At 40.9% G+C, this 13,473-nt stretch overlaps 1 protein-coding gene across 1 annotated transcript in view; it reads left to right on the forward strand.

The window, feature by feature from the left end:
* The first annotated feature begins 2,112 nt into the window (after positions 1–2,112).
* Positions 2,113–13,473, forward strand: part of rptor (regulatory associated protein of MTOR, complex 1) — a 177,898-nt gene continuing 166,537 nt past the window's right edge. The window contains 1 exon segment of the mRNA XM_031867108.1: positions 2,113–4,107. Within this exon segment, the coding sequence (XP_031722968.1) occupies positions 3,835–4,107 (273 nt within the window). The 5' untranslated portion in view covers positions 2,113–3,834.

Here is a 13,473-nt window from a genome sequence, read left to right on the forward strand (position 1 = left end):
CAAACAACTATTTGTAATGTAAAGATATAATGGAGTAATTTCTAAATGAGCACTTTATGTTTGTTATAATCAAAGCTTCTCTGTGCTTTGTTGACACAGTGAGGGCCTTTTAGTGCATGTTTGTACACGTGAGCATGCCCCACTGGTTAGCTCATGGCGGGTGCTCTGCACTGCTCTTATACGGCTGTTACAGCTGATAACGTCACCACGACCAATGGCGTCATTGCGGAAGCCTAGCGTCCCACCTAGTTCCTCCTCAGCTAAATACTGTGAGCTCTGTCAACACTGTTACTGTTGTTTGCGCTGTTCGCCGCAGTCGCCATATTAAGCGCTATGTGGAGGCAATAGAAATGCTCTGAATCTGGAATCTAGCACCTTTAATAGTTTAATAAAGGTAATTCTACATGCATAAGAATGGCCCTGAAGAACAGTGTATTATTTTAAGATTCTGAAAATGTCAGAATTCCCAAAATTTGGGCCAACATGTGTTTTTTACAGACCCTCATCTGGTATTACTGAGTCACCATTGTGAGGGCACATCTGTGTCTTAAATAAAGCACATGCTACTTTTAAAACACTCCCACATGTAGTGAGGGATTTTAGAACAGCTGCTCCCCGGCTATTTTTTGATGGATGCAGCTATCAGATGAACTGGCTCAGAATCCAACACATCACACAGAGGGGAGACATCGTGCGTGTCTTCACTTTGCTATTAAATCAGCCAAACTCCATATACTTGGCACTAACGATAATGGTGCTCCATAGTACCAATCATGAAATGACAACTGTGGAATACATAATATCACAGCAATATTTAATGTAATTTTGTATAATGTTTCCTGATACTGAACTTTTGTTAGAACAGTGACAGTAAACTGTGGCATAAAATGTGACATTGTAAAAGACCTGAATTGAAAATGGAAACATTGGCATCGAAACAAGTTTCACTGAAAAATATAACACAGGCATTAAAAATGATTTCATTATATTTTTTGCATCAGGGTGTATTTTTCACTGACAATATTCTGTTGTAATGTTAAAAATAAATCCTTTGAAGTGACTTTAATGTGGATTGAAGCTTTTCAAATTCTATATGGTCAAAGGAACTACCTGGGGGACATGGCCATAAATCTTCTCCAAGTCAACACATGTAGACTGGATAGGCAACGCCCCGTAACCCCCCAGCAACTCTGCAAGGGTAAAGAGGTGATCCACTGGCCCATGGCCAGAACGGGATTCCATGTTGCTCCTCCTGGATCTAAGGTTTGGAGTCGATCGGAGCCTCCTTTCCTGCACCCTGGAATGAGCTTTCCCAGGGAGGCTGAGCAGTGTGATTTTTATTTAAAAAAATGGGACCACCCCTGTCAATGATTCTACCACTCTCAAATGTAAATAGGCTTTATGTATATGCAAATTTGCAGTATATCGACAGGCAACATTTACTGCTTCTGATGGGACACAGGAAACACAAAACAACAACTATATTTAAATATGCAGTGACACATTATGTCTATAGTTATATATAATTGTGTCAATACTACTGTTTACTGCAATTTTGAAGAGTTCCACAAATGTCAAGTCTTGGAAAATGGTTAACACTGTAAAATATTAATTTTAATTGACATCGGTGTAAAATAATTTCCCATTCAGATTATTACATTAACAAAAATATCTCTGGGTCCCATTTTCATACTTTTATCCAAAACCTAGCAATACAATTACAAAAGTTAATTTTCAGAAGTTACATCCATATTAGTAAAGAGTCAAAATGTCAGTAGATATATGATATACTTTCATGTTAACTAAGGTTTAAAAAACATTTAAATATACAAACATTGCAGACATGTACAATGTCTGCAATGTACAATGGTACAGAGAAACTGGAATATCTATTTAGATAAATAAAAACAACAACACCAATAATAATAATAATAATAATAAAGAATTGGGATAAATAAACTTCAATGATATAAGAAAAAAAGCATTATTATTCTGGAAAGAGTTCACCGTACGGTTGAACAGTTTAATTACATGTTTAGTGTTTATACGTTGAAGTTAGTATGTGTTTCAGTGTGTGACAGGAACAGGCCGGTGACGCTTCATGACAGCCTCTTCGCCCAACAGTGCATTCTGGGTGCAACCCAAGATGGCTGCGCCCTTGCAGAAGTGCTGAAAAAGTGCCTCTCCGGAGAAATTCTCAGGATTGTGTGTGATTTCCAAGAAAACCGTCGCACCAAATCCGCTACCAGGGTCGCTGGTTTGTAGAAGAAGACCACACGATCCCAGTCATCGATAAGTGTGGCCGGTGCTTCGTGTGGCTGTGGCAGACTGTCCGCGTGAAGATGGGCCTCGTCTCCAGCCCCTTCCCATAGCGAAGAGCCGTGGGGAGAGGAGCCGCAGATTCCCCTGCAAACACGCACCCGTCCAACTCGGACTTGACGGGTTTGACATACTATACAGGTTGTGGACGCTGCCCTACAATTTTCTGACCAGGATTGTTTGTGCGACCGTGTCTGTCATCGTCCGGAGACGAAGAGGTTCTCCTGCCCGGGTTGATAATCCCACCGCACCAAGGTCTTGCACGTATCTGCACACTTCTATGCCACAACTAGCGCCATTTCTGCACATCTGATCGGTTTCGATTACCTTATATTATCAGGCTCTATTCATGTGGTTTCGCTTTAAATAGCACTAGCTTCTCCTGTAGTTTGACAGCTGCCTGCAATAGCCAGAGCCAGCTGTCAAATGAGCTGCGCTAGTGGAGCTAGCTGGGCTAACGTTAACTGTCCCGCCGGTTGCTCGCTAGCAAAGAGCTCCAGCTGTGAACCAAGTTAATGACAGCATATCCGTATTTACATGGTTGTAGGCGCACGCAACAGTTAACCAAACTAGCTCCTCATCTGTGGCTGGAGCAGTGCTCACGTGGCCAGCGTTTAGCCCCACCATGACATCATCCAGGTGTTGCTCTCTCTGTGACGGAGTGATAGTAAGCTGGATACTACACTGCAGAGTGAGACAGCTCCAGACGCCAGTGGGTTTGGTTTCACTTGTTGTGATTTTCCTTCATGCAGCAGATTCACAGCAGTGCATTAAACATGACTCATAACCACCATCACCTGACCTGACGGAACTATTTTTGGTTTAAGGTCATAACACTGGAAGCTCAGCAGCCATTGTGGTTTTCCAGATAATCAATTTTCAGTATTGCAACTTGTCCACTGGTATCTTTTTGCTTCTACAGTTACTAAGTACATGCATCACCAGTATTGCAATATCTGCGCACTTACATTGGTTGTAATATTTCAAAGCTCACTTTCTCTGGAAGACTTGTATGCTTGAAACATCACAACGCACAAACAGCTTTTTAGGTGGAAGTTAGGTAATGTGTTGTTTAAGGTTTTGTGAACCTACTTTTTTTTTTTTGATATCTTCCTTTAAGGGTCAGAGAAAAACTTGTTGATTGTTAATATCTTCAAAACCCAAGCAGCACCACTTATATTAGTCTAAATTTAAATCAGGAGTCATCAAAAAATAAGTAAATAAGATTACTGCAGTAACCGGATGGTGTTGTTTTCACTCTCATGGATTATTTATGATCCACCACCACATTTAAGTGTCTCATGTTGGTCCCTGTAGCGTGGCTAGACAGACTCTTTGGTTCTGCCAATACTGCACAATGCCTTCCTTATGTATACACATGCTTTCAGGTGATCTTTTATTTTCAGATTTATGTTACATTTATGTTATTTATGTTATAGCAGTTGAGTAGTGGGTGACAAATGTATCAGCCATTTTCATTGTTATTGTGAGAGTAAAGTACCAGCCCCAGCTAAAATGATCATATTGTTGGTTAGCTTACCAACACAACTGCACAGCATGAGGCGACAGAAATTCATCAAACGTGTGTTACTAACGAGAGCTCCCCCCTGCAGGGCCCTGATGAAAATGGACTCGGACTTACTTCCTTCTCCAGCCGTGGGCCTCGCAGAGGAAGAGGAGGCCGACATGAATGACTGGAAACTTCCCCTGGCCTTCATGAAGAAACGGCACTCTGAGAAGATTGAGGGCTCCAAGGCTTTAGCACAGAGCTGGAGGATGAAGGACAGGGTAATGTTCCTGCTTATCTACGGAGTAATTCAGCATGTTAAGGATGTGTGTTGTGGAGGCTGTGGCTCTCTTTTAGCTGGTTCGCCCTATTTTCAGTCTCAATGCTAAGCTAAGCTTACCGACATCTGACTGTAGCTTCATATGTACTGTACAGATGTGCGAGATAGGTGGTTTGTAATGTTAATGTGGGAGGTGAGCAGCCAAGACACCAGTGTTGATAGATGACTGAGGTCATCCCAGTTGGTGCTTAATTGTGTAAGGTAAATGGTGATGCTTAGGATTGGTGAATTGGCCATCCACAGTGTCACTTCTCCAAATTTCAATCCATTAAAGAAACAAATCAAATGCACCAATTCTTCACACTTCACTTTAAGGCAGCGTCATTCTTTTAACAGCCAGGACGCAGCGACAAATCATTGCCTACCTGCGTCTTTATTATAGTGCCAATTAATTTTATTCTGCTGAAGGCTACCCATACTACGCTTCGACAGGGGAACCTCAAAGCTTAGTCCCATGAATGGCCACAGTGTGTTTCAGCTCTCATAAAGCTGTCGTTTCATTCGCTGCCGTGCTATCAACCTGATTCTTTCATTGCCTCGTGGCTACAGAGCACTACCATTATAATGATGGCAAAGGCTACGTTGTCATTCGTTACCCGAACAAACTCTGCACTTATTGTAGAAATTCACCAAACGAAAAATGTATCACTGCTGTTCAGACACGAGTGGAATTACATCACAGTGCCTGCCAGTGTGAAGCTTCTGGCAAATGTTTAATAAGACGACATCATTAAATGTGACCCTGGTGGTGATTTAAGAGGTAATAGGAGCTGGCTGAAATGGTCCTTTTTATCAGAAAGTCATGCTAAATCAATGGAGTAGTATTTTTCATTGCTCAGAGCATTTTCAGGGCCGTAGACCCTCATTTGTACACTTATAGAAGAATGTGTCCTTCAACATTTCTATGCTCAAAGAGCTGCGACAAAAGAGAGCTTTTTGTTGTTTTATACAGGTAGAATTTAGCTTTGAATGAAATGCTGGCATGGCTTCAAATCCATTGTTTAAGATGGTGGTAATTACAAAATGATGGTTTTGAATGTTTTTCTTTTTCATTATTATCTTTTGTTGAATAATAATAATATGAATGGCCATGGATGCAGAACCAGCTTGACTTATGTTTTTGCACTTTCTAGCACAAATAATCACTAGTAAGAGAATTGAGGGTGGTTTTTAGGATTAGTGTGGCATGTAGTTGTGTTGTCATCAATCTCGGCGTCGGCTGTTGGTGTTGAGACAGATTATTTCTGAGGAGAAAAATCTTATCATGCTGCCAACAGATTCTTGCCTGATATCAGACAAAATTGAGAACTGTGTTTCCATCTTCAGCCTGACATTGCCTCCCCTTGAACCGATTTCCAATTTGATTCATATTAAGTCGACACTGATGCGTGGCCATGCCAATATATGGTTTTAAGACCTTTGAATCCGCCCACTCCAGTGTAATGACAGCTCTGTCTGTTATCAGGCAAAGAGTGGAGCGGAGCAAATTAAAAACAAACATGTTGTAAATTATTAAATCATATCTTAACATGTGATTCAGCAGCATTTGCTCTGTAACGCATTTCGCAGAATACCGAGTTCTAACTGACCGGTCTGGTTTGTGTAGAGGTGTGAGTTGTTACTTTATAGCAGTCTGATTCAATGAATGTCGTGCGTAATGTGACACTGCACTCTGGTGCGTCGCTTAAAATAGTTAATTTACATTTTAAGCTTTATTGTGTTATTGTTGTGGGTTTGCTCCTGTTGACAAAATCAACAGAAACGCCACACAGACGGGCAGAGTGAATTTCCAGGTCCGGAAAATAGGGACCCAGAATGTTATGCTGCAGTTTTCTACATTTGTTTTTCATGTGGGGATGATCACATAACTGCTTTGGATGATTTAAGGTGATGAGCAGTATCTTTCACAGTGAGGATATCGAGCACGTTGGTATGCGGACAGGTGATCGTGGTGAGAGAAGTGTGCAGCTTGAGGCTTACAAGTGGGCTGTAAATGATGTCCTGCACTGTGGGAAATCATAGGTCTTGCTCTTGTGGACACATATACACGCACAATTACAATCACACACACACACATTATCTCTGGGTGAAGACGGGAGCAGAGAGGCTGTACAACTACAAGGCTCATTGATCAGAATGGTGTGTTTATTCCCCTGTTGGGCCAATGAAAGCTATTCAGATGTGTGTGTGTTTGTTGTTGCAACTGCTCACTGCTGTTTGTGTGTCCCACTGTGTTTGCAGCAGGATTGTGTGTACCTTTGCTGCTCCTGCCAAATTGAATAATAACAGTTTTTAGATGTACTGTATGAATAGCTTTCATTGTCGTACATTAGACTCAAGGTCAAGGCTTACTTCAGATGACAAGTGGCTCCTTTAAGGAATAAAAAGCTCCCTAACTGATTATTAGACAGCTATTAAGAGGGCATGAAGTATTATTTCTGACAGCAATGTTACGTGCAGTAAAAGAAATTAAGATCAGAGGTGTGATTCTAATTATCCTGTTGGCTGCTCAATAAAGGCTGCAGTGTGGAATTAAAGCAGTCAGCTTGACAGGGAGTGAATGAGCAAGATTAGGTTTGCATTGATTTTACGTGGTATTGATTTGGTTCCCATCACGAAAAGAACAAAACAAATTTGTGGTATTTTGTTGTTTTAGGCATATTTTCATTCTCGGACTCACAGTGAACATAGAACAAGATGTCACCATGGTGCTAGCAAACCAACATGAACCTGATAAGAGAAGGTGATTGCAGCACAGGCTTTCACCATTATCGATCCGCAGGTGTTACACTGGTTTTTAGCCCGATTGCCTTCATCCACTGACATTGTAGTCAGTACAAAGTCAAAAAGTTAGAACAGGAGAAGCAGCCCTGTGCTGATTTATGTTGACGTCAGTGGCACCAAGTGTATTTTTTGTAATTAACAATAAAACGATCAAGGCTGGGTTTGGTAAACTTCTTCAAAAAACATTTGCCAGCCGGTATCTGTGGCTGTTAGAGGACTGTAATAAGACTACATACCTGCCTGCGCACTTGTTCCACAAGATGCTAGCGTGACAGCTGTGAGTGCCAACATAGCCATGCTCGTTTACATTGATTATGATTATTCTGTGGGAGTGGCTCCACCCACAGAATACCTCATCATGTTTACTAACAGAATAAAGGTCTATTCAATGTCCCAACAAAAATTGCTTTAAAACTTGGTACACTATTGTGTCTATATACATGTTGTATTCCTTTTTTTCTCACTATCAGACACACAACAAGGCTTTTCTTTAACTATGATTCAAAATGTCGTTATTTGAGTGTTTCCATGGCCTAGTTGTTGCCTTTCTCTTCCCTAGTGCCCACAGCAGTGTTGTAATTACCACAGAAACGGCACATTGTTGTTGACACACTTACTTACAGCAGAATGTTTCATTGTTTGTACGAACATGTTCTTTTCTGAGATTTTTTTTTTTTGACAAAATGGCTCAAGGCAGTCTTCTTTTTTTTCTCTTTTCAGGAGGACTGGGATTATAACTCTATTCATCTATTGAATGTTAGTTGAGTTATGATTTATCATCAGGTGGACAATCATACTTGATTTTTGGAGGCGGAGTGAGCCACTGTGGCTGGCGATGGTTTCCAGATGACCTGTAACTTGCTCTCATGCGTTGCCTGCTTGGTTTCTCCACTTAGGAAAAATTAAATCAATAAGTAATCAATAGCCAAGCCCATTGTAATGATGTGGAAATGAGACGGGTGGTCTGTGCCGCTTTATTGTTTAAATCATTAGTTGAATTCAATCAATGTACACCATTCATCAGGCAGAATATAGACTTTCAGCCACAGAGGCGTAAAAACAGAATGTATTTGCAAGGGACTAGAAATAATTACCATAGGTCGACCGATAGACCAATCAACCGAAAATACAGTTTACTGCCGTGGTCAGATCGTAACGTAGCAGATGCCGGTAGAATGTGTGTGGCACGGTCAGTTTGTCGCACACGACCCTGCACTCCAGTAGTTTCAGCTAGGAGATGTGTTCAAGCGGTGGAGCATCGTAAAACACACTTCATTCATACTCGACAGAAACAAAATAAAACTCACCAAAATGTTTTTTTTCCACTGTTTCAACAATTTGATCGAAAAAAACTCTTTATTCATCAAGTTAGATTTGTAAATATGTACTTGTATACCGCTTTTCTTCCGACCACTCAAAGCGCTTTAACACTACATGTCATTCACACCCATTCATACACTGGTGATGGGGGCTACCAATGTTTGGGATAAAGTGTCTTGCCCAAGGACTCATCGACATTAACACAGATCCTCTGATTGAAGGACGACCCGCTCTACCACTGAGCCACAGTTTCTCCTTCCATAACTTCTGTTACACGTCATTTTTCCTTTTGTTTTTACATTCAATGAGAAAAGTCTTCTCGAGCACATGGGAAACGCAGGGTTCAACGTTAATATATTTCACTTTCTAGCAAGAAATCGAATTGCGAAGTCAACTTTTACTTGCCTCTCTACAAATTGTTTTATTTATTGGAAGATATAGAAATAACAACTAACACCTATGTTAATTGTAACATTGTAAGTTTTGAAACATCTTGCTAATTTGCAAAGATGTTGGAGATGATTGTCTTTCTGTATTTGAATGTGTGTAACGATGTGAGGAAGTAGGGTGGTGCCTGAGAAGTATGCAGTGTGTCTGCTGTACAGGGCTTGTCATGGGAACTTTCATGAGCAGTCTTTCTTGGCTTTCAGCTGAAGTGTTCAATATCTGACGTATTGCTGCCGGCTACCTATGGCAGTCTTGGAGGAGATTGATGCTCTCCACCATTTTTATGACCTTCATTTATTGTGGACCTAACAAATGGAATAATCAGGGGCCATTGATCGACGCAGCAAGCGGTGCTCGGGGCATTAAGGGAGTCTTCAAAGGGCGTAGAGGGAAAAGTCTGGAAAGTCCCCTGGAGTCCCATGCAGTTATTAATGAGAGGAGGAGGGCCACCAATTATATGCCCAAACAGGAAGACATGCATCCACACCACTCGCATGCAGCACATGCTCGTCTCATGGCTCTCATACCTTCTTTCTACTCACGGATTCATTAATTACTATAAATCCATCAGGTCGAGAATACTTGCCTTTAAAATCTGATTTGGTTAAATTTACCGACATTTGATAAAATGGTCACTAGTTATTTGATCACAGTGGGAACCCTTGCTTTGCTCTCCTTCTACCCTGCTTAGCTTCCACTCTTCTTATCGCTGTCTTTAACTTTCCTCTTTCTTATTTGTTAAGTATTTCATTTTGTCAATCCAGTAATCAATTTCGTCTCTATTTCTTTCTTTAAATTCCTTTCTAACACTGTATAAAAGGGTAGAGAATGTACAGTAGGTCTGAAATCAAAGCTCTCCCAAGCAGACTTTGTACCGTTCACTTAAAGCTGGGGTTGATAGACTTGAGAAACTAGCAGGAGTACCCTTGGTTTTTCAAAATCATATAACTGAAAAAACCCAACTAACCCTTCCCCAGTGAAAGTAGATAGCAGCACTAGCTCCAAAAGTCACTAAATCTAGCGAGAAAATGGCCAAGTAAGCAACATTGACACCCCATCCTTTCAGGCCTCCCTCCAAAGCCACTTTCCCAAAAATGATCATCATAAATATATCTGTATTAAAATGAATGTAAACAACAAACATGGCTATTGTTAGGACTCTGTCAAGCTACCCGCTTGTGGACGACTCATGTGACAGGCAGTGAGAGCACAAGCAGAATACGTGCAGGCAGGCAGGTAGCCCGTCCAATCATTATTTTAAGGCTGAAAGGAATGATTGGACAGACTTACTATAGTCCTGCAACAGCATTTTTTTTGTAAGAGCATTCGATTCATTTAACGCTGTCTGGATACAAGGGGATTACCAACTGTAGCTCTAATTTCATCAATTTTACAATAAAAACAAAGTTGTTTCCACAATTTTAAATTCAGTGGCTTGGGATTTGTGAAGCTGTGCGCTTATCGGTTGATGTGAGGTAGCAAGATATGACTTACAGTTTGTCGAGCAGTTCAGAGGGTTGCTAAGGTTGGCAGAGGAATAACTGTGTGGTAGAAGATGAGCACTGAGACGTGTGCTGCTCACTACTCGAGCCTACAGTAACAACAACCTGAATTAAAGTCTAATTTGAGCCTGGGGGGCCACATGAGAAACCCGGATTGCTACTGGTGGCACAACAAATATTGTCAGTCATAACCTCTAATGTTATCGGTAGATTATATCATAGAAAACATACTGTGCACTTATTTCTTAGCATTTATTAAAAAATCACTCCAAACAGCATTTTATTAAGAAAATATACGTTATATGCTGGAGTTTCTTTTTTAACCTACTGTACAGGACCAAACTAAACAAAACAAAAAATAACTCCGCATGCCAAAAGTAAAATATACATAAAGCAAGGTTTATAATTAAAACCAACCATTTGACATGTAAATCCAAACTAGTACACCCCCTGCACTATCGCCTGACCTATACATACATGCACTTGTTATTTTTTCCCACAATTTATGAGAAACACAACAACTGTGGATTGTCGATGCCCAAAATTGGAGGAGACAAATTATTTGTTTATAAGCACAGCACATTCAAACAAAGCAGATGCAGTCAAGGACACAAGCCATCCTGTACTCCTGTGTGTATCTTTGACAACTAATCCCAAAGTGCATTAGTCTTTATTCGACAGTCTTTTAGACTTCAGCAGTAAGATCTTTGTGATACAATTTACAATCCATGGTAGTTTTGCCAACTTAGTCAGATGCCAAGTCTCTGATGTGCTCGAACTAGGGAGTCAAGACTTGTTAAACACTCGACATTAGCCGTCAATCTTATGCTTTTTAGACCTCATTTGTAGCAGGTGACTCCAAATTACACCTCCATCAACAAATCTCCGCTCGCAAAACCTGACGATCCTGAGCAGGTGACGTTATGACTTAAAACATAACATGATAATTCCATTCGACTTTTTAAGCTTCATGAATAAAGTTGCGTGGTTTGTCTTAGAGTTGTCGAGCCAGGCTGAACCGTCACGAGGGCCGGTTTCCCCCGGGGAAGAAACCAATTCATTGCTGTAAGCCATGCATGTTGTTATTTACCAACCAGCTTTTTCCGAACCTGGTTGATAAATGAACTTGTTTTTGTTTTCACTGTTTTTACTTCCATTGTGCATGAAGGTGATATGTAGAATAAACGAGCGGATAAATCAACGAGGATAATGAGGACCACATCTGTGTGCCGTCACACTCGAATGCCACATTGCACCACGATGATAAGCTGGAATAGAAAAAACACACTTTCCCTCATCCATCTGTATTATTCTCATGCAAATGAATATCAAATGGATTCTAAATTGCTTGTGTTGGATGCTGGTCGGAAACGAGTCATTTCATCAGGGCTGATTACATTAGGATTTTAATTGTCCTGCCATCTTGAGTCACTTAATTGTAATCATGCTCAACACCAACATGATGCCACTGTGGTGCCATGAGTCTAGTCTCTCAAGTCACAAGTTTGACTTCTACTTAGTGAAGCCCTGATTTCTGTAGCTTTTGTGTATATTAAGTAGAAAGTACAGTTTTTAAAATACACACACAAACAGCTTTCTTTGACATTTTAGCTGCCATAACCGTGACGTCTTTTCTCTGGTCTTTAGTGTAATAACTTTCCATGTCCTCTCGAGAGTCAACCGTTTTCTTTGACATTTTAGCTGCCATAACAGTAACGTCTCATCTCTGGTTTAATTTTAAAGGGCAAACCTGTCCCAGTACGTTCTTCCCACTTGAGTCTTGGTTTCTTCCCAAGATATCAGTGTAGATATTTTGCAGCCCCTGCAGACTAATGGAGAACAGGCACACTAACATACGCATTGCGTATTTATTCCAATGACGGATACACTGGATCTAACTACATCACACCTTTCTTTATTTTATATAAAATGGCAGTAGGGCCACCCTTTGCCATGCAAACAGCTCGACTCTTCATTGAATTTTCAGTCACAGAGGTCCTGCACTGTGTGTCGGGGGACATTAGATCATTCTTGAAGGAAAGCCTCCAGTTCTTTAAAGGATGAAGGAAGTGAACATCTTTAGATGTGGTGACTGGGGAGGCCATTGTTGGCTTTTAGCCTCTTTTTGGTGTTCATGAACGAACTCTAGAGCTATCATTGGATTTGAATATACCATTACAGATCAACAAGTTGGCAACAGACGTGTGTGTATCTGAGGCATTCTCTGGCTCGCGATGACGTTTAGTTGTCTCAATCAGCCACTTGTTAGCAACCGCCTTTTTAAGACACTTGGAAGCTTTAAAAATGACAAGTGTGGTATTTGCTGACGTGTTTTATGTAGTAGAACAAACATTAAAATCACTCAAGCTTGTGTTAACCACAGACCTCATGTTAGTCTTGCGTTGGCCTTCATTGGTTTCTTTATTCCATTTCAACAATAAATGCTTACGCTACTTTAAGCAGTGTAAGTTATGTGGTGGACCGGTCACCATAGTTTCATTTTTCACAGTAACAAGTGTGAGGGTTGTGCGCATATAGTTGTGTACCCGAGCAGAAAACTTCATTGGAATGGGTTCATGAGGTACACAATGCAGACGGGAAAAGGGTGAGGGAGGAGGAGGTCAGGTGAAAACGAAGAAGTGTGTGTGTGTGTGTGTGTGTGTGTGTGTGTGTGTGTGTGTGTGTGTGTGTGTGTGTGTGTGTGTTTTTTTTGAGGATGCATGTCTTGTCCCTCCAAGTCCAACTGGCACGCTGACCTTTTACTCGGTTTGGTGGGAAAGCAGAGGGCACCTTAATTACCTTCACAACAACAACCGTTCTCGCCTTGCTCAGCCATGTGATGTCACGTAACCCACTGTGTACACATGTGTGCTCTATAGGTCTACATTGCACACAGAGACGGTATCTAACACTACTTGTGAAAGGTGACTTGGCCCTCTTGCATTAACCGACATGACAGTGTTGTACGTGTACAGTGTGTGCACAGTTGTTGTCATTTCTGAACCCCAGTATTGAGATTTTACAATTTTGAGCTATGGACAGGGAATGCATCATTTTGACTTTTCAGCATGTGTCGCTTTAGGGATGGCTCTGTTGGTCCATCGGTCTGTCCACTATTGTAGTCCAGACTTAACTGAAATTAAAATTAGAATAAACTTTTGGATTGATAGCCTTTGAAATTTGTGTTGACATCACGGCCATTTCTTGTTGCCCGTCATTTTGACGGACAGTGTTGCAAAAATTCCGTCATTTAT

The sequence above is a fragment of the Anarrhichthys ocellatus genome, unplaced genomic scaffold, assembly GCF_004355925.1.
Source record: "Anarrhichthys ocellatus isolate YVR2014 unplaced genomic scaffold, GSC_Weel_1.0 scaffold38, whole genome shotgun sequence".
Lineage (NCBI taxonomy): Eukaryota > Metazoa > Chordata > Actinopteri > Perciformes > Anarhichadidae > Anarrhichthys > Anarrhichthys ocellatus.